General features: G+C 57.6%; 5 protein-coding genes across 5 annotated transcripts; 2 read left to right on the top strand and 3 right to left on the bottom strand.

The window, feature by feature from the left end:
- Positions 1–875: 875 nt before the first annotated feature.
- Positions 876–3,561, top strand: BJ171DRAFT_497471 (uncharacterized protein). The gene is made up of 7 exons (XM_053110292.1): positions 876–967; positions 1,106–1,170; positions 1,342–1,501; positions 1,669–1,986; positions 2,175–2,527; positions 2,675–2,875; positions 2,978–3,561. The coding sequence occupies exons 1-7, from the start codon at positions 881–883 to the stop codon at positions 3,309–3,311; spliced, it is 1,518 nt and encodes a 505-aa protein (XP_052968452.1). The 5' UTR covers positions 876–880; the 3' UTR covers positions 3,312–3,561.
- A 205-nt stretch (positions 3,562–3,766) lies between these two features.
- Positions 3,767–12,355, top strand: BJ171DRAFT_497468 (uncharacterized protein). Its single transcript, XM_053110291.1, has 21 exons — positions 3,767–4,028; positions 4,234–4,363; positions 4,710–4,821; positions 5,040–5,134; positions 5,245–5,299; positions 5,489–5,549; positions 5,659–5,736; positions 5,867–6,130; positions 6,322–6,404; positions 6,482–6,601; positions 6,673–6,731; positions 6,901–7,110; positions 7,274–7,837; positions 7,905–8,049; positions 8,217–8,443; positions 8,565–9,026; positions 9,131–9,214; positions 9,317–11,211; positions 11,389–11,438; positions 11,568–11,646; positions 11,790–12,355. Exons 1-21 carry the CDS (start codon positions 3,964–3,966, stop codon positions 11,950–11,952), a joined length of 5,001 nt encoding a protein of 1,666 aa, XP_052968451.1. The 5' UTR covers positions 3,767–3,963; the 3' UTR covers positions 11,953–12,355.
- On the bottom strand, positions 12,356–14,913 carry BJ171DRAFT_497467 (putative adipose-regulatory protein-domain-containing protein). The gene is made up of 6 exons (XM_053110290.1): positions 14,258–14,913; positions 14,088–14,151; positions 13,833–13,929; positions 13,660–13,727; positions 13,436–13,570; positions 12,356–13,287 (listed from the first exon to the last, which is right to left on the bottom strand). The coding sequence occupies exons 1-6, from the start codon at positions 14,791–14,793 to the stop codon at positions 12,628–12,630; spliced, it is 1,560 nt and encodes a 519-aa protein (XP_052968450.1). The 5' UTR covers positions 14,794–14,913; the 3' UTR covers positions 12,356–12,627.
- Positions 14,914–15,003: 90 nt separating this feature from the next.
- Positions 15,004–17,493, bottom strand: BJ171DRAFT_497465 (dol-P-Man:Man(5)GlcNAc(2)-PP-Dol alpha-1,3-mannosyltransferase-like protein). Its single transcript, XM_053110289.1, has 8 exons — positions 17,288–17,493; positions 16,972–17,071; positions 16,712–16,859; positions 16,447–16,604; positions 16,019–16,345; positions 15,846–15,922; positions 15,509–15,644; positions 15,004–15,296 (listed from the first exon to the last, which is right to left on the bottom strand). Exons 1-8 carry the CDS (start codon positions 17,451–17,453, stop codon positions 15,131–15,133), a joined length of 1,278 nt encoding a protein of 425 aa, XP_052968449.1. The 5' UTR covers positions 17,454–17,493; the 3' UTR covers positions 15,004–15,130.
- Positions 17,494–17,682: 189 nt separating this feature from the next.
- On the bottom strand, positions 17,683–19,558 carry BJ171DRAFT_497464 (alpha-1,6-mannosyltransferase subunit). The gene has a single exon (XM_053110288.1). The coding sequence runs from the start codon at positions 19,381–19,383 to the stop codon at positions 17,758–17,760; it is 1,626 nt and encodes a 541-aa protein (XP_052968448.1). The 5' UTR covers positions 19,384–19,558; the 3' UTR covers positions 17,683–17,757.
- Positions 19,559–19,855: the final 297 nt, after the last annotated feature.

Genomic DNA, 19,855 nt, shown 5'->3' with positions numbered 1-19,855 from the left:
CAGCATCGAGACCTGGATGTCGACCACCCCCTCGCCCAAGGTGCAGTCCTCGGAGGCTTTCAAGGTCCATCTCGCACATGTCCTGCGACCGGAGCTGCGAGTGCAGCTCGATTTCCACCTTGGCAAGAAGGCCCGTCACCATCGATTCACGGGCCACAAGAGGCGCCAAGTGGCCGTCGACAGGATGTGCAAGGCCGTCCTGAAGCACGCCCCGATACGGACCGATGTGGTGATCGCCTTTGGCAATACGTCATGGTGACAGGGCAAGGGCTATGCATCCAGCCCTCGGAGGCAGCGGTTTGCTCGGTACTTTGAGCAATTCGAGCACCACCGACGCCGTCCCAATCACCATCATGGAAGCGTCAAGGTGGCCTCGACGAACGAGTTCAACACCTCGCAAGTGTGCTCCAAGTGCCTGGAGCCAGTTCGGTTGGAAGGACTCGATGCGCCCAGTGTTGCGAATTCCCACTTTGTCAGGAGCTGCAAGAATCCCAGCTGCCGGACAGTGTGGAATCGCGACGTCAATGCGGCGCGCAACATGATCACAGTGTGCAAGTCGATTGTGGAGACCGGAGGGCGACCGGTGGTCTTCACTCGGAGGCTGCCAAAGTGATCTGTTTTATTTATTGTGGCTTTGCTAGACGCGAGCACAGCACATACTACATGTTCATGGAAACGGCTATATTGTCCCGTTTTTTTCTGAATAAAGTGTAGCACCGGCGTTCGCAAACGATGGCGCCATCTTGCCGCTGCCACTCGTCTCGGATGGCGGGATTCTGCTCCCCGCCTTGAGCAACATGACCGCTCCCTGTTACTGGCGACATTCTTCGTGCCCATCACCGCGATGCGAATTGTCAGTCAGGAGCTCTCCGACGAACACATGGCCTTATGGCCGTACGGCGTGCAGCAGCTGGAGACCGCTGTGGCCATTCTGGACCGTTTCAAGAAGTGGAAGAGCATTGTTGAGGTGGGCTGCGATGCCGTCGCCAGCGAAGCTCCCCCTGACGGCGTCGATTCCTGGCGGGTCTCGGCCGAGTGCGGACCGATGCATCGCGCGTTCCAGACCAACCCCCGGTTCTAACGATCGCTTTGCGTGTGTCGGCAGGACTTGGCCGGGTTCTTTTCTGCGATTCAGGGACTGGAGGGCGCCTCGGCCCGCGAGCACCGCCGCCTGTCATCCATCATCGAGTCGATCGAGCCAGTAGAGCATGGTGAGCGCGAAGCAGCCCGTCGCGTCGGACGAGAGCGGCCTCTGTTGGGCATCACTTTCCCACGGCTGTGGAGCCACGCCGCTGCACCGTCACAGTCGTCGTTGTGGTCAGAGTACGGTCCTGACACTTACCGCTGTGTGCTTGTAGATGCAGGTCCAAACATCACAGCCGCTCTACAGGGATCGCTGCGAGCAATGGCGGAGGAGCACAGCATGTGCGAGAAGATCCTGGGCGACAGCATCGCCAAACGGCTGCTGAACATGAAGCACGAGATACTCAAGAATCTTCGGGTACGTTTGCATATATCTTGAGCGCAATGTGCGGGGGTTGAATTTGAGATACCGGCCCGACGAGTATCGGTCTGGCGAAGGAGGATCTGATGGGCGTCGGCATCGTGAGTGTCGACCTGGGAGCATTCACTCGCATTGCAGAGTCTCATGTCCGGGTACCCTCACAGAGATACAAGAACGATCTCGACAAGCAGTTTTCTGTTATCGCCAAGATTAGAAACGAAACGGTGGCATCGATAGCCACACACGAGAAGATCCACCGGGCACAGCTGAACATCACCACAAACGGGCTAGATCCGTGGCTGACGGAGCGCATTCTGTACAGACAGCTGCATGAGATGGTGCAGGCCGAGAACAGATTCCAGGATAACGTCAAGATGCTGATTGCCGAGATCCAGGAGTTTGACCGAACCGTGGTTGTCGAGCTTAAGCGCATCTTTGAGGAGTACTCCCACATCCGCACAAGGGCGCTGACGACGCTGAATGTATGCGAGTGGCGCGGCATAGCAAGGGTGGGAGGCGGCTGCTCTGGCTGGTCCGGTCGATGTTATTCAACGTTGGCTCTGTTTCGGGTGAGCGAGACATATAGCCCAGTGCCTGATTGCTAACAATGCGACGCAAACCGCATCGGTTTCCGCTGGGAATCGATGGGTGCGCGGATGCGATGATCCAGAACCAAATGTGCCAAACCACCACGCTGGTCGAGCAAATCGATCCCACGGCCCCGTTCAAGGGATTCTCGGAGAAGAATTTCAACTTCCTCGAGTCCAGCATCTGGGATCGAGAGCGCAAGATCGACGACTTTCCGTATCTGTCCTCGGAAGTCAAGATTGTCAAACAAGGCATCATGTTTCGGCCCGGCCGGATCGTCAAGACAGCATGGAAGCCCGCGCTGTTTGTCCTGACGGACTCGTCATGGATACACTGCTTCTCTGAGTTCCGACCCGGCGAGAGTTCTGAAAGCCTCGATGCCGAGGAGCAGCGTGCGGTCTATCAGAATCTGACCAAGGCCACGACGCACTTTAGGTACAGCGAGCACGAATGCAAAGGGGTCAGGAGCACGAGCAGAGAGACGAAGGACGTAGGCATAGCCGTGCAGATGTCGATCGGTGGTCGTCTCGATACTGCGGATACTGATGCCTCTCTGGTGCCAACAATACCACCATCGAGCAGCGTGTGTCTCAGCCGCCCAAGAGTCACTGTCCAGAGGGTGGAAAGCAAATCCTCGCTCTCGATCTTTGAACTCGTGGTGCACAAGAAGAGAAAGCCCAAGCATCTCTTTAGCGCCACCGAGTCGGTGATGCGCTACGAAATCAAGGCCAACAACGAAGAGGAGGCAGAAGAGTGGGTGTCTCTGTTGCAGAGGACCATCGAGTAAGTCCGCAAACTCGTGGTTCGTGGGGTGATTTGGCGAGCAGATCTGGTTAGTCGACACGCCGTGGCGGGGACTGACAAAGGGATCGATATGGCCCCCAGGAGTTGCATTCCGGACGGCCCTCCAAAGCCCCTGTTTCGGTCCCCAACGGAGCTGATCGACTTTACCCGCCGTGGCAAGAGCGAGCACCCATTCGAGCACGCCGGCGAAAGCCAAAGAACCATCAATGCCAACATCCCGCCCGCGACAAAAGACGGCCAGCCCAGCGCCGATCCTGTCGACGGCAGCGAGTCGATTTACCACTCGCGGGCATGCACCGAGCTGGCCAATCCCGAGCATGGCGATGACCACATGCTCGGCCTGCGGCAGCTGAAGGCGATCCAGTCGGTGCCAGTGATCTACAGCCACGGCATTGCCGCAGCGGCGAAGGACTGATCTCGCCGTCTGCACGCGGAGGGGTTCGCTGGCCTGCGGCTGTGCCTCAAGCGCAGCGAGCAGGCTATGATGCCGCCCGGGGATTGGCACTCTCGACATTCCGATGCTGTCGATCCGTGCGATGGGGCTGCGGCAAAGCGAAAGAGCGGGTGCGGTGCGGATGCGGTGCATCCGCGGACCGAGCTGCCCTCTCGCACGGCACTCGACCCGCTCAAACGGAGACAGGACACGGCGTATACATAAATTGGTGTTGATTAATCACTGGACTTAATGGCGGCGATCGGCGGCGATCGACGGCCGCACTGCTGCGATGGACTCGGCCGATGTGGTATCGTGGGAAGGACATGTTTTCGCCAAACTCGACTGCGCCCCTGTGCGCAATCGCACAACCTCGATCCGTCCCGGACATCGCGACATGGAGCAACGAGGCCCGCGCAATCGCATTGCCTGCCTTCCTCTTGCCCTCATCTGCCGTCTGCCCAAACCATACCCCCCCCGTCTTCAGCATCTCCATTAGACCAAGAGCGCTTCTCTTGCATCCGCCTGGACCTATTTCCAGACAATCTGTTCCTCGCACCCCCACTCCGTTGACGCCGCTGTTCTCGTCACATCCGCACATCGCCCTACACACCCTCCCATCTCTACACCAGCCATGCGGCTCATCCAGGCCGAGACAGGCGTCATTCTGCCCGCAAAGTCATTCACATCGCTCGACAGGTAGCCCACCGAAAGGCTCTGCGGCCTGAGCGGAGGCCTTGGGTCCGCCTATATCATATTCATCAGCCATCCTGCTCGCGCTGCTTGGGCATGATGCCGGTTCACTCTGGCATCGGCCACAACCACCGGCTCCCGGATCCCTCTTCAGCATCCACCACCCTGCAGAAATCAACTCACCTTTGCCTTTCTCCACCATGAATCCCAGTCTGGACGATGTTCGGTTGGAGATACAGGCCCTGACATCAATACCCTCAAATGCACAAATCCTGCTCACATCCTCGTGCGTCCAGATGAAGCCGGAGATGATGCGGCAGCTCGAAAGCCAGTCCGATAAGGTCTCTTTTGCGTCGTCATTTTTATGTTGCCCTCCAAAATCATATGGCTGGCTAGACTCTGGTCTGGCGTCCGTCACATCGACTTGAGTCGATGCTGGCGTGCTCCGTCCGAGCATGGACTGATTCAGCCGACGATAAAGACTGCTTTGCGCTGTTTGCAAAAGCAGAGCGAGTCCAAATCCTTGCGCACCAGCGGGATGCTTGGAGTCGACGGCATCCTTCTGAAATGCGGGGGGGGGATTCGCATTGTCCGGAGATGCGTGGGTTTGTTGGTCGCCGGGGTCTGAACACTTCCATACGGACATCTGACTCTCCTTCTGGATCATCGATGCACTGGCACCAGCAGGATGAGTTTCTGATATACGTATTCAACCGCCAATTCTTGGATCCTCGAGCATCCGGAAGCTTCCCAAGGATTGCCGAGCAACTCGAAGTCGAGCCCCTCGTCTCTCTCGATGGTAAGATGCCCCTCCTCCATGTACACAAAACCTGGATATTCGTCTGCCGCATCATCGGCCGTCGGCCTGGCGCCCTGCGTCCGAGCCCAGCCGGTTGGTGCGGGGTCGGGGCCTGTCTACTGAACTGTATTCCCTTCGTCCTCTGTTCAACTTGCCCGGTCATCCGTCGGCTCATTCGGGGGTATCCCTGTGTTGGCCCCATGCTCGCGGATCGCCAGTCATCCAAGCGAGCACCCGCCGAGCAACCGATCCATTGCTCGATGCAACGCAGTCTTTCGTGGACGTCTTCAGCTCTCATGTCAAATATGGACTGGTGAGATGCTGCAGTCGCTCTTTCGTTTGGCTGGGCTCCACGTCAATGGCCCTGGGCTCTCTGCTGACTCTGGTCCGCTCCATGGCCGATGCTTTCGAATGCTCTCCCAGGCTGTGTGGCAAGCGGCAGTAAATCACTCGTCGATGTGCGAGCGTCTCCTCATCGGTATGTACAGTTCTCGACCTCGACTGCCGCATGGGGTCCTCCCCCCCCGGCTCTGTCCATGCTCAGGCAGCTGCGTCCGAGCGCATGGGCATTCGGTGCTCCGGCGATCCTGCCATCGATATCACCGATAAAAGCAGATTCAAAGCAGATTCAAAGCAGACTCATTCGATACAATCTGTGCTTTCCTAGAGCAACGAAATCAAGCCGATGCGCTGCGGATCGCCACAACCAATCTACTGGGCCACAGCCGGTATGTTTCAACAGGCGCCCGTCGGCTCTGGCCAGCATCACATTCGTGCGCTGCCGCAGCCTGACGCTTTCGAGCATGTCGCCCGGCTGATGGCTCTATTTTCCACCAGCTCTGTGTCCGAAGCATTTGATCTGTTCTACACGCAGGCCCAGAAGGAACTGGCCAAGCACTCGAATCTGCTGCAAAGGTTGGTAGACATGCACGGGCCGAAGCAGCTCTCACATTCGCAAAGTGGTTTGGGTTTGGTGTGCGAACATTGCAGCAGTGTGCATTCGCAGCGGCGTTGGAGCCTAACGATTCTCGCGGGTACCTTTCAGCTTTCCCAAGGACCTCCAAGCCCTGCATTTGATTCCGATCCACAATGCGTGCATCGTCCGCGAGCCTGCTGTGCCTATGACACCCCCAGCCAGTAAGAACCAGTTCCTCTCGGACTATGTGCCAGAAGATCGACTGCGAGCCTGGGCAGACTCTTGCCGCGAAGCGCACGAGCAGCTTGCGAAGAAGTGCGTTCAGCTCCTGGAAACCGTCAAGAGCATCAAGGAGGGCTCTGAGATTGAGCGACAACAGAATCTGGATGTCGAGTAAGTTGCGTTTGTTTCAGCGGACATGGGTATTGTCGTATAACTTGACGAAGAGCCCTCCATCGTCGCAGCAACAAAGCCAAGCAGAGCCGAGCAGAGCCGAGCAGAGCCAAGGACGACACATATCGCACGCTCTCTGATCCCGGCAATACCATTCCTTTCCTCTTTGATTCGCTGGCTGTCGTCGCCAGCTTCTCCAAGCTCGAGTCTCTCGTCCAGAGTGTCCAGGACCATTTGCGCCGGCTCAACATTCGCCAGGAGGTCCTCGAGCAAGGTGGGTACCAGCTCTGCCCTTGTAGTGATACTTCCATTTGTCGCTGCCGCGTCTCACTCAGGGATTGCCCATGTCAGATTTGCACCGAGTCCAGAGCATCATCGAAGACTCCAGGCGACCCTCGATCTACTCCGAGTCCGACATGTCCACGGCGCTCCAGCATCTCCTCGACATCCATCACAAGGAATACACTCCCGGTATGTTTCTGAGTCGCTGTCCTTGTAAAGATGCCCTTCTGACCCGTCTGTGCTTCTCGTGTGCCCCACAGAAATCGCCGAAGTCGATCGATACATTCGCGAAACAACGATTTACTTTGTCGAGATGAAGGTGCGTATTGGCGGTCGCCTAGATGCTTGTATTGTGCGCAGGATGGCAATCCAAACTGCGAGTCAACGGAATGGTGGCTGCGACAAGATGCTCTATGGTCTGCATGCCACAGTATACTCGCTGCTACGGCACCATCTCAGTTTTGCTCTCTCCACTTTGAATCTCCCAGAAATATCTCACTTCGCAGATCCTGAGCCGCCTTCAGTCCATATCCCGGCTGCAGTCCAGCATTGCCTCCGTCAACCCCATCCTCAATTCGGCGGGGGTCGCGCTGACGGCCAACTCCCAAGCATTCCAGCAACTTTTGCATGTTCATCGCATGCCACCGGCCTGGGGAGCGACCATGGTCGAGATTGTCCGCCGAAAGGAGTATGCCAGGGTCTGTACGGGCGATGCGGCAGCCGATTCGGGCTGCTCTGGAGCTTGACCGCGATGCTTGGCGAAGGTCCAGTACCCGACTCGTCCGTGGCGACAAAGCAGCACAGCGCCTTGACTGCGCTACGCTAGCATGCAAGCGCTCATATAAGTTGCCCGTTATCCAGGTGTTTGTGGCCAAATGCAAGGACATATCAGACATCTTTGTCAAGTTCACAACGCAAGAATCCAAGCGCCGAGAAAACTTCCGCAACGAGATCGTGTGCTATCTCCCAAACGGCTTGATTCAGGGACTGGATGATGCTCCACCCGCCGCAGAGATCGCTGTGCATTCAACCGATGACCACCTGCCAAACATCACCAAGGAGGACATCCGCGAGTTTGAAAAGTTGGTTGCCGGCATCCGCATCAGCGTCGGACCCGGCGAGGGGCTCCTGTCGTCAGGGACGGTGATCGGCGGCCTGGGCTCGGTCGCATCGAGCGCTGCAACGACCATTGGCGGACTCGGCCCTGGCGACTCAATATCCAAGCTGCGGGCCACCATGGTCAAGATGACAAATCAGATCGACGGCATTGCTGGGGAGTTTGAGCGGGTTGTCTGGAAGAGCGGTCTCTGCGAGCGCGGCCGCATGATCGAAGAAGAAAACGCCCGCCTCAAATCGGATCTAGCGTCCATGAGGAGCACAGCCAATCCGCTCATATCGCGCCGCCCCAGCGACTCGCGGTCGTTTGTGCCGTCCTCAACGCCTCCGGGCACGCACCCCATTAGGAACGCCTCCGGGGCATCCGTCTGACAAGCTCGGCGCTGCCCAGACTTCAGCGGCCAATCTCGGCGATCACGACGGCCAGCGCAAGATCCAAGATGAGAAAATCAAGGTGTATGAGGCGCGCATTCGGGAGCTCGAGTTCATTTTGCAGCAGCGGTACTCAAAGAGCAGGCCAGGTGAGCACATGCCCAAGCTGGCTGTTGGGACGGAGTGAACCCGCAATATCTGAAGGCGACCCTCCGGCTTGCGCCCTGTCTTGCGGGCGATGCAGATTGACTGGCTGTGGTTCGATTTGCTGTGGAAGCTTTTCCGCTGACATTCTGTGCGCCCGTACTGCCAACAGACAAATTCGAGGAACAAATGCAGACTATGCAGCGCCAGGTCGAGACACTCCGAGATACGAACGCCGCCCTGGAGCACCGTGTCCGTGAGCAGCAGCAACTCGTGGAAGATCTGAGCGTCGAGCTCGAGGAACACAAGAAGATCTCGCGCCAGGCTGAAAATACTCATGAAGAATGGATTGATTCGCTTGAGAAAGAGCTCGCTGACAGCCGCAAGCAGCTTGACTTGGTAAGACGAGCTGTCTGAGCGATGAAGCCCGCAGCGGGTCTCCCGGGTGCGGCCGCGAAAGGGTCTGGCACGGGGTAATCTACTTTGCTAACATGGATGCGACCATCCATGCACTGCCTAGGCCAACTTCAAACTTGAGGAGCGAGCAAGAGAGTCCGCTCAAAGCGAGGCTATGATTTCATCGCTGAAGAAGGATCTGTACAGGTCGCGGAGCTTCCTTCACGAAATCCACCTCCACCTCATTGCCTGCTCGCGCGCGTTCCACCCGAATCCCAATGCGGAGGAGTCTCCCATCATCTCGTCAGTCGAAAACCAACTGGCGCTCGTGCGGTCGCCAACCGAAGGTACGATTGTGCCAATAATCAACTTTGAGGAAGTGCGGCGAAGACTACGCGAGCTCGAGGACGACATTCGCTGCATGGCACTACAGATGCAGACGGGCGTCAAGCTGGACGAGAGCGCAGACCCGTACCTGGACGAAGATGAGCGAGACGACTCCCAGAGTCAGAGCCAGGTCGCTAGCAGTGCGCTCTTTGATAAGAAAACCAACCTGAGCGAGAGCGGTGTGTCCAAGACCACACAGGTGAGCTGGTTATGCCGCGCGACTGTCCGCAGGCTACTTTGAGATCATGGGCTGTCTTGCTTGCTCACGCATCTGGCATTGATCACTATTCGTCCGGCGACAAGGACACTGCTGGAACGCATCCATGGCAGGAGAGAATTCAGAAGCTGACAGAGGAGCTGAGCAACGTCACCAACGAGCACTCACGGGTAAGCAGCGAATACAGTTCCATCGTCTGGTTGTCCGACGTGATTAACAACCATGGATGCAAACCCCGATTCACACCGCTCACCCACCCATTCATCCCTCAGGCACTGGAGCGAAAGCAAAATGAAGTCAATGATCTCTCTCGGGACTGTGAGGCACACAAAACCCGTGCCCAAGAACTCGGAGAGCAGCTGTCCCAGAGCCTTGAGCAGTATCAGCTGCTCAAGGTTCAAAACGAAGAGCTTCTTTCCAAGACCGAGGATCTCGAAACCAGATTGGCCGAAGCCATTGCCAAATCAGATCGGCAGCGGCAGAAGCTCGAGGCAGAACTGGCCAAACAGCGCGAGCTCCTTGTTCTCCACGAAACAGAGCACGCCGGGGCTCTCACCGTGCTCCAGCACACGATCGACACCCTCGAAGCCGGCCAGACTGCCGATGCAGCCACGATTCAGGGCCATGCTCAGCACATAGCCGCACAGGCAAACGACATCGTCAGTCTCACCAGCGCACTGCGCGAGGCCGAGGCCGAGCTTTCTGAGCTCCGCGATTGCTACGCCGCGGCCGGCAATGAGCTGGCAGTTGTCCAACTGGAGCTCCAGCAGAGGAGCACTGCCGCTGCAGAGAGCCAGTCTGCTCTTGCCAGGATGCATCAGCTCTTGCAGCAAGCCGAGGAGCAACTCAAGGAGCTGAGGAGCCAGAGCGACATTGAGGGGATCAAGTACGCCGAACTCAGCGATGAAGCAAGCCTGCTGCGTGATCGACTGCAGCAACTCGAGATCAGCAAGAACGAAGCGAGCACGGCCAATGACCACCTAACCCAGGCCAACCGGCAGCTGTCAGAACACAGCGAACAGCTCCAGCTCAAGCTACAGAAGCTCGACGAGTCGCTCCGCGGTGCCAAGGGCGAGTCGGCACAGCTGAAGGAGCGTACTGAGGAGCTCCAGTCACAACTCACTGCCTGCCACGATCGAGCCGCTGCCAGCGAAGAGACAGCAGTTGGAATCGCCGATTTCCGTGTGCAGCTTGCCGAGGCGCTGCAGAGACAAGCGCAGCTCGAGGCAACAGAGAAGCAGCTTGGTGCAGCGCTGCAGCTTAGACTGTCTGAGCTTGCGCAGGCACAGAAGGAGCGCGATGCACTGGAAGACGAGCTCGCTCAAGCCAGGGAGCAGATAAGCGCGGCTCAGCTTCAAAAACAAGGCCTCGAGCAGCAGCTGGCGGACATGGAGAGTGAGAGCGCAGCTCTGAGCACCAAGCTCGAGCACGCCGAGTCCTCCACTGCGGCACATGCCACCCAAGTTCAACAGCACAAACAGACCATCGATGGTGTTGCTCAGCAGCTCTCGACTCTCCAGAATCAGACCAGTGTCCTGGAGAAGGAGCTTGCTGAAAGTCAAACTCGTGAGCAGTCTCTGCTTCTCGCGCTTGAGACGCTCCGGCAGGAAATTCAAGCGGCCGGGGCTGCCCGAGAGGAACAGGCCCTCAGTTTGCAGGACCTGACCGCCCGCGTTCAGAGGTGGAAGACGATAGCCGAAGATTGGGCCACTATCTGCCGCAGCGCATCCGAGGCACTCGAGTCGCGCGATCAAGCAATTATGGCTCTGCTGAAGAGCTGCATTCTGGAGAAGCCCTCGCCCGAGAGCGGAATCGATCCCTCGGAAACGGCTTACTGGCGGCAGGTAGTAGATTCCTCGGAGCTCGAGGAGCTAGAAGACCTCAGCGCCTCCTGGGTTGTTGACGACAGTAGCAGCAACTCCTGCGAGATCAGCGTTGGCGATCTAGAAGACGGAAGCGAGCTGATCAAGGCGCTGCCCAAGAAGGTCAAGATCCAAGAAGTCGGTTCCTGGGTGGTGCGCATTGCCGATCGCTTCGATCTCAATCGACTGGTGACGCTCTTTGAAACATACGACCGTCATTTAATGGGCAAGAGAACCGCGGACCCCGAGTCGCGTCCTGCTGTGCGTGAGACCTCCCAGCGCCAACAGAAAATCAGCTTCCAAAAGTAAGCATCGAGGGTGCGCGGACAACAGCCACGATTTACTGACAGCTTTCCTGGAAGCCGGGGTGTTGTGGATCCGACAATCTCTTGGTGCTGGCGGCATCGTAGCTATCCTGCCCATGATATCCCCCTGATCGCGACCAGGTCCCTAACAACTGCGTATCGATGCTCCTGTATCAGCTTCCAAGTTAACGATTTGGTGCTGTTTCTGCCGACCCGGAACCCAAAAGGTGAGGCCCAAAAGACCCCCCCCTTTCGCAGTCCGGATTTGCGTCCTGTTGGCCGTGGCACTGACTTGCCTCGTTTGTCCTGCTTCAACTTTGACTTGTGTCCTCCTACGTCACGGCCACTTTCACCAGCTTGGGCAGCGTTCAACATCAAGTCGCCCAACTACTTCCTGTACTTCCAGAACGAGGACGACTTTGTTGGGGAGATTAGGTATGCGCCTGATGGGGTCTGTGGCTGCCTTGCCTGAGTAGTGCCTGCCCAGACGACGGCTTTCAGCTCGTCAGCAAGTGAGTAGACGGCACTCCCCAGTAGCTAACACGATTCCTTGGATTTGTGCATTTCTTGGGCTGCAGAAACCGCGACTTTATCCTGGCTTGGATCATCAACATCCAGAAGCGAACAGCCAGTGGCAAGGCTGGCGAGCACTCGAACCCGTTCGGTCTTGGTAGCGGCACGCCATTCCATCTCTGCCAAGTTGTGAGGTGGCACGAGCAGCAACAACAGCAGCGTCGCTGATGGCCCTTTCCCTGAGCCTCGTCGACGGCCGCCATCGCCCCAGCTTCTCACGCCACCAGCCATTTTGATCATCCCGACTGCGTACTTGCCCCAGTGCCCAGCACCGCAACTGTCGACGTCTCCTTTACCACACAAAGCTTCGAAGCAATCTATGGATTGATTCCCAACCCATCCCGTATTTTGACCCCCTCCCTCCCTCCCTGCCTCCCTCCCTGCCTGCCTGCTCCGCCTCACTTGCCTCGCCACGCTCTCATCAAATGTCCGCTCAGATTCCCGCCCCAGCGCTTCATATGAAGAAATGTAGCGGCTCGTTTTGTACTCCAGACCAAAGTCTGCCCGCCCACCCCCACCGCGAATGCCGCCATCAGATATGGCCAATATATGTTGTAAGTGTGATGTACAAGCTCCGCATTGTCGAGAAAGGCAAGGGCTCTTGCAGTTTCTATCCGCCCTCTGGCAGTGATGATGTATCGGGTGGTCATCGCAGCAGAGATGCGCATTCAGAATCGAAAAGTAGGAAACGAGAAGGAGTGACGGAGACAGCAAACATCAGAGTGCGACGATTTGCAGAAGGACCAAAAGAAGAGAAGGGCGTGGTATTGAAGTGGCGCAGCGTCGGACAGCGTCGGCTTGATATGTCTATGGCGTAGTGGATGGACATCAGACGGTGGTGGCTCACGCCCGTCGGGCAGAGGACGATTCTTCGCTGTGGTAGTCCGACGAGTGGGCCGACGAGTCAAATCTCAAGACAGCCGGAGCGTCTCCTGCATCCTCGCCGAGCGGCACAATGCCGTCGGACCCATATCGAGCCGATGATTCTTCAAACTGCCCGAGCGATGAAGAGGGAACGCTGGCATCGGCAGGTGGCCGGGTGCGCTTCCTAAGGCGGGCGCTCGGCTGGGGCTGCTCGTGAGACTGCCACTCAAAGTAGTTTTCAGCGGGTGAGCCGTTGTCGACATCGCCGCCGTTGAGGTCGAGCAGCTCCTCCTCAAAGACGGACGGGCGACGCTTGCCCTTATCCTGGCGGGCCACTGGGTCTTCGTGCTGCTCCTCGTCGCTGGCGCTAGTAAGATCTTCGTCGTCCACAACTTCGCCGTCCTCGTCCTTGGTGGACTTGCGGACTACGGCACGGAAGAGCTTCCAAACGATGTAGCCGAAGGTGACTTCCCAGAAGAGAACGACCGAGGTGAAGAGGGCACCGGTGGTGAACCACCAGTTGTACATAAAGAACCGAAGGCCCTGGAAGTGTGCCTCGGCAAAGACCTTGGTCTCGTAGATCTGGACATGTGCGCTGGAGAACGAAACCAGAGCGTGGTGGACAGACTTGACTTTTTCCTAAAGGTTGGGTAACGCACATGAATGAGGACAGTGGCGGGGCAGTGGAGCGTATGACCAGCGAGTTTCGGTGATGCTGGCTCGTTCCATCGGGTAACCGACCAGGCTTCGGACCACCAATGCAGCTACCGGGCCGAAAGATACTGACCTCGCTGGCGATTAGATCGTTCACGAGAACGACCTTGATGTGCTGTGCTTCGTGGTCCCAGTCCACCAGCAGCGAGAACGTCTTGTAAATTGTTCTCATCCAGCGATGGAGGGGAGAGCGGTATCGGATCAGAGCCTATGCCCCCGCGCCCAAGACCAAAGAGACCAGAGCCGTTAGCAGCTGCACGCTTGGCTTCAGCTGAGCAGAGGTGATGCGCAACTTACGGGACGCCGTCCGCGGGCTAGGGTCTGGTTATCGATGTTCTGGAGAGTCATGTCAACCATGAAGTTTCCTGCGTGTCGGCAAAGTGTCAATTTACAGGCGTGGCTTGTTCGGATCCGGAAGGTGGCTGTGGCAGAAGGTTGGACTCGCTCGATGCCGAGAGCAGGCTACTCACCGAGCTTGAGATTGTGGTCGCTGTCAGGGACATAGAACTCGACGCCAAAGTTGTATCTCTGATCAGGGGTCAAGAAGCCCTCTTCGTCGGTTGGATACTGAGGACAGCAACGGACACAGGCTCGTTAGAGGGCGATCGGTAAGCCTCGAAGGGGCCGTTCTGGCAGATGACAGACCCGGACATCCTCCCGATTGCATGAGCAGTACTCAGGATGATAGAGTGCCCACGAGCACATCCGGCCAACTCGGTACTGACCAGATCAGGGTCGATTTCAACAAAGTTCACCCGCGCATGAGGGAAGAATTGCTCGCCGGCGACGCTGGAGGGACACGATTGCCAAGTGAGAGCCAGAGATCAGCTGTGCGCAGGGCGAGCTCGAGAGATACGACAGCATTGAGTCGACTCGTGCCCACAGGATGACTTACGGATACTGCATGTAAGCCGGCACAAAGTGGCCAACTTTGGGAATGTAAAAGTAGTAGAAGGTGCTGTAGATGCCGAGGGCCGAGCCGATGAGGGATCCGTAGAACAGAATAAAGACAATAAAGTTGATGCTGATCTTCTGGGTGCGGGCACCAAAGAGGCCATAGGTGACAAACTCATAGAGTGGGTTGATGAGGAGCTCGCGGATGGGATTGATGACAAAGTACTGGGCCGAGTGTTTCAGGAGCTCCTGGCCAGCGCGGGCCCGGGCAAGCTCGAACAGGTCTTTGGGCGAGGACCACGGCAGGTCGGATTCATCGGCCATCTGGCGAATCTGGCTGATGGACGACCAGGCAAACTGCGGCAGTGTGTCAGAGACAAGGTGGTCGGCGCTCCTGAAGAGCGATTCTCCGCGGCCAGCCATCGACTGGAACAGGTCCGGCAGTTGCTCGACCAGAGCCTGGGGGTCTGGTCCGGCCACCCTGGGTGCGGTGGCGGGCTTCTTCTTGGGGCGTGGCTGCGAAGGAGAAGGCTCCATGGCGATGGGGATGTGTGCTGGAAAAGAGGCTCTTGAGGGTTGCAGTGTCGCCGGGGACTGGCCGGAGACGACCTGTGTGGGTTGCTGGGCGACGATGGCAGGAGCGACGATGGCAGACGACGGCGAGAGGAAACAACGAAGCCAAGCGAGAAGTCAGCGAGGGGGTGCTGCGCTTCCATGTGAAAGCATGTGGATCGAGTGCGGCTGGACTGCGGATCGAGTGTGGTCATGTATTCAGGACCCAGAATGAGCCCCATTCATGGCTCAGAAACGGGTCCTGTTTCTGCTATTTTGTTGAGGGGAGAGGGTGCTGCTTGCGCACATTTGTCTGAGCATATCAGTCCCTCTTGCTGTGCGTAGCGGGGGCAAACTCGCCATCGCTGCTCCGCACTGCAAGTAACGACGCAAGGAGCAGAGCATGGGCAGCCAGCAAGATGCTGCTGCTCAGCTTGGTTGCTGGGTAGACATTCCAGCAGTATTCGATAGCGCCGAGCGTCACGATCCTGGTTGCAGAGGCACCCGTCAAGTCAGCTACTCGGTGCGGATCAACCTGGGTACGATCCATGCAAGACGTAGCGTGCATCGCATGCCCCCGTTAAATGGCCCGGCTCCTCGGATTTCTCGACACGCAGATGTCCGTCTGGAGGATCGATTCCCAAACGGGAGCCATGCCAACGGATCGTCTCGCTCGAGAGTACGCCAAGCGGGATCATACCTGACCACAGTTGGGATTCGGCCTCGCCACAGGAGATATGGGAGCGTAAAGTAGTACCACGAGTAGAACTGATAGTGGAGGCTGCGGGCAAAGACGATGCCGATAAAGTTGCTGGTAAACATCACAAAGATGATATCTACACAGACACGGGCCGGCCAACGAGAGCGGTCCAGCGGGGGTTGAAAGACCAGGCCCCGTAGATGGAGATGGGAACACATTAACACAGATCAGCAATCGGCGACAGGAGCATACGGGCCTCCAACACAGCCTTTTCCTGCTGGCCATGCTGGACGTTACCGGACTCAGCCATGTGCATCAGCCGTCGTGCAATACTCACGATCCGAGGTTAAGACCGCCTTCGCATCCGTGTGCCGCAGCCCCTTGGCAATGACGTTGAAAATACCGCCGTAGGATCTTGCGGATTGGAAAGGGCCCCCGTAAGCAGCGTGCAGGCAAGCCGACGGCGACGATTGATTCGCAATCAGTTTTGTCAGCGGAGAGGACACTTACCGAGTCCAGTTCGTGATCCCAAAGAGCACGAGCAACACCAGATGCAGGCCCAGCAGCAAGGCGGCCCAGTCTTTGCGCAAGAAGGTATCTTCGTCAACGATCTTCCAGTTGACCGTCCATTTGTACATGAACACGCGGCTGAACTCGAATGCCCTGGCAAGATAGTGCTGTGGCTCGTGCAGCAGGAATGGAATTGCCAGGGCAGCTTGGATGGCGATTGCCATGGTAGCCAACAGCACCGAGTTGGCCAGGCCGACAGCTTGGTAGATGATAAGGGCGAATCCAGGAGCAAACAGCAGAACATTCATCTTGACGGAAACGCCCAGACTGTTGGAACATGAGGGGTCAGCCGGAACAACAAAGGCAGGAACAAAATCGGCCATCGCATCGAAAGCCGGTGCCGAGCGAGCAAGCGGGCAAGCCCTTACCTGAACAAGACTGCTGACAACATCCAGCGGCCTCGGAGAAGGGCCAGAACACAGAGATACAGTGGGATCATGGCAACAGGGTCGTTGAAGAGCCTCAGCACATAGATCGAGTGCAGGCGCCGAGAGAGCACCAGGAAAACTGCTGCGAAGGGAGGCACCTGCAGACACACCGTCAGTGGAAGCAGCACCGACAGCGACAGATACAAGCCATATCGTCAAAAGCAGGCCGCCCACAAATGAGCATTGCGGGTGCACTCGGACCTACCACTCGAGATTCTCGGTAGATCATCAGCACCAGAATGACGGAGACGAGATACAGGATCGCAAAGATGTGCTGGGCTGTTTGGATGTCCTCGCCCGACGAGGTGGCCTTGAAGAGGAGTGAGTAGACATAGACGAACCCGGCGGGATATCTGGAGACCAGGAGACAGGCAAGTGAGCCCACCAGATTGACATCCATCGCAGGAGCTCCAGGGGCACGATCACAGAAACAAGCAGGAACCATGCCAGAAATCCAACACTCACACCAGTGGCCCGGTGTCGCCGGCGAGCTTGTAGTAATCATATTCGCCACCGAGGAAGCCACCAACTTCCTGTATATACGCAATCCAATCGATCTCGGTATCTAGAAGAGGGTGCAAGGGGCAACACAGCCAGTGACCCGAGTCGTCAAGGCTCAGTCAAAGCCAGTTCCAAGACAGCGATTGCCGAAGCAGAGCCCAATCGATGCGATGGCCCATGTCACCGGAGCGCAGCGCTTCGTGGTGCACTCTTTGAAAACGAGACCGGTGACGAGGGCATGGAGGAGAGTGCGGATCAGCAGCCAGGAATGAACCCGTACATGGGATCTTGAGAATGATGGCGGCTGTCAGCAGGGCCTCGAAGAGCAGGAGCGGGATCGCCAGGACGTAGAAATAGCTCCAGTCCAGGGCAATCCGCTTTGCCAGCTCGGCGGCCTGCCTGAGCACAGGCACCGGTGCTTGGGATGCAGGTTTGGATGGCGGCATGCCGCAGAGTCGTTTGGGTGAGCTCGAGATGGGGGTTGCAGCCGGGGCAGACAAGAGCAAGCCGCGGATTTCGGTCGCTTGCACTTTTGCAGCGCGCCGCGCTGGCGCTTCATGGCAGAAACAAACCCCATCTCCCAGGCCCGACCGCCCTTGCTTGGACACTCCATGCTTGTTGTGGCTCTCGACAGCATTGCAGTGCCATGAGATGATCCATAGCCAAGGGTCCGGGTTTATCTGTAGGTCGATGCACAACTGTATTGGGCCAACGGCGCCAGCGGACAGCCCGAGAGCTCCAGCCGCCATTCTAGAGAGCGCACTTGAGAATCCACAGTTTGTCGCTGACGACGATGAGGTCTTGGATACTCCGCGGCAAGATGCCCGCCTTGATATCGGCCAAGATCTCGCGCACGGGTCGCATCCGCTCGTATCCAGGAATAGCGGCCAGGACTTGCCATTGGCACCGCCCGGGTTCGGGACCGGCGGATCGCTCACTTGCATCTGCGCCGCCCAAGAAAAGCGACGGGCTCGATGTGATAACGTGGGAATACTGGTCGTAGTCGCTCTGGTCCTTGTGGGTCTCGTTCTTGGAGTAGACCCATCCGTCGCTGAGATAGAGCTCGCCAAAGCGGGAGGCTCCTGTCATGCATGTTGCAACATCCATGTGGACCTTGACTGGAGTAGTTCTTGACTCGAGGTCGTGGAGCGCCCGCAACGCATATCCGCCGGGATAGTTCCGTGAAGAGATGGAGCTCTGCACAGCCGAAAGAACGAGCAGCAGCAGTAGCAGTGCCGCGAATGCAACGACGACGAGACGCTGGATCGTGCGGGAGAGCCACTTGAGCGACTTTGGGATGCCATGGCCCTTCTTCAGCCCCTTGAACAGATCGCTCAGGCCGACGGCCGCAAAGGCATTGAACATGGGAACAACGTAGATGACGAAGCGCCACTCCTTGTGTGGTAGGTTCGAGTACAGCAGCAGGAAGGCCAGCAGCGGCGCCAGCATCGGGCGGAGTCGTCGATTCAGGAGCCCGAATAGGAGGCCAAGTGGATAAGACAGCGGGGCGATCTTGGGCAGCAGCGTCGAAAAATAGGCATGGAACGGCGAGACACCCCACTCGCTCGAGCGGTTGTGGTAGGTGTTGAACAGAAACACCTGGAGCTCCGGCCAGTAAAAGGGTTGGTTCCAGAAGTAGGAGTCGACGGCAACGGTGACCAGCAAACTGAAAGCCACAGCGACGAGCCCGACCGGGATGAGCCTTGCAACAAAGTCGAGGCGCTGAAGGAAGATGACTTCGGCCAACAGGAGCGGGCCCGCAAGGATAACGAGCTCGGAGCGAAAGATCACCGTCGCAACGGTGATCAGCCAGAGCGACCTTGCCATCGATGAAAAGTGGGCGACTACGGCTCGAGCAGGGCGATCCAGGTTGCTTTGGCGAAAGTCCAGCCAGTATGCCATTGCCAGGTTCACGAGTACGAGAGCAAGTATGTTGGGCAGCGTGCGTGATGCCCAAAAGACGAGATGGAACTGCACTGTCGACAGAAGGGCAAAGATCAGTGCAGCACTGTGGCCAAAGTGCGTCGATATGGTCCGCCGCAGCTTGCTCAGTGAGATGGCGACCAAAAGTCCAAGCGTGCCGCGGGTAAGCAGTTGGAGGCCGAACTTGGAGATGGGGAAGCCGAGGATGCGGGCGGCTCCGGCGATGGGCAAGTCGACAGCATATAGGGCCAGCGGGCCCACAAAGGTGCGGGGAACAACGCCGGGGAAGGAGAAATGATCGAACTGGTCGAGGTGCTGGGGCGACCAGATGAGCAGATCGTGTGCGGCCTGCAGATTGAAGGATTCCTCGACCTTTGCAAAGGGCGCCAGCCACAGATGAAGCAGGATGGCGAGGAGCGGGAGCAGATCAACGAGTGCGATGGCCCTGGCCATGGTCGGACGGCAAGTGGTCGATAAACTCGGCGGAGTGAGTGAGGGATGAGCCGAGATGGTAGGTTGAATCGAGAAGGTCGGTTGAATCGAGATGGTAGGTTGAATCGAGATGGTAGGTTGAGTCGAGAGCAAGACCAAGGGCAAGACCAAGGGCAAGACCAAGGGCAAGACCAAGGGCAAGATCGAGCGTACACTATGAAAAAATTTCATGTTAAAAAAATGAGCGAGAACGACAAAACGCGCTCTCGGAGCCACCTCGGTCGGCGAGAAGAGCAGTCTCTGGCGAGAGACCCCCGAGGGAAGGCGAGAAGCCTCTCGCCGTCACACACACACACTTTGCACACACACACACACACTTTGCACACACACACTTTGCACAAGGGAGTCAAACACCTCCCATCGACCATCCCAAGAGGGATGGCAACCCCGAAGTGGACTGCCCAGAATATGGGCGACCCGGCATCCACTGTCG

Source organism: Polychytrium aggregatum (assembly GCF_025602895.1).
Source record: "Polychytrium aggregatum strain JEL109 chromosome Unknown BJ171scaffold_11, whole genome shotgun sequence".
Lineage (NCBI taxonomy): Eukaryota > Fungi > Chytridiomycota > Chytridiomycetes > Polychytriales > Polychytrium > Polychytrium aggregatum.
This window is presented reverse-complemented; position numbering and strand designations above follow the sequence as displayed.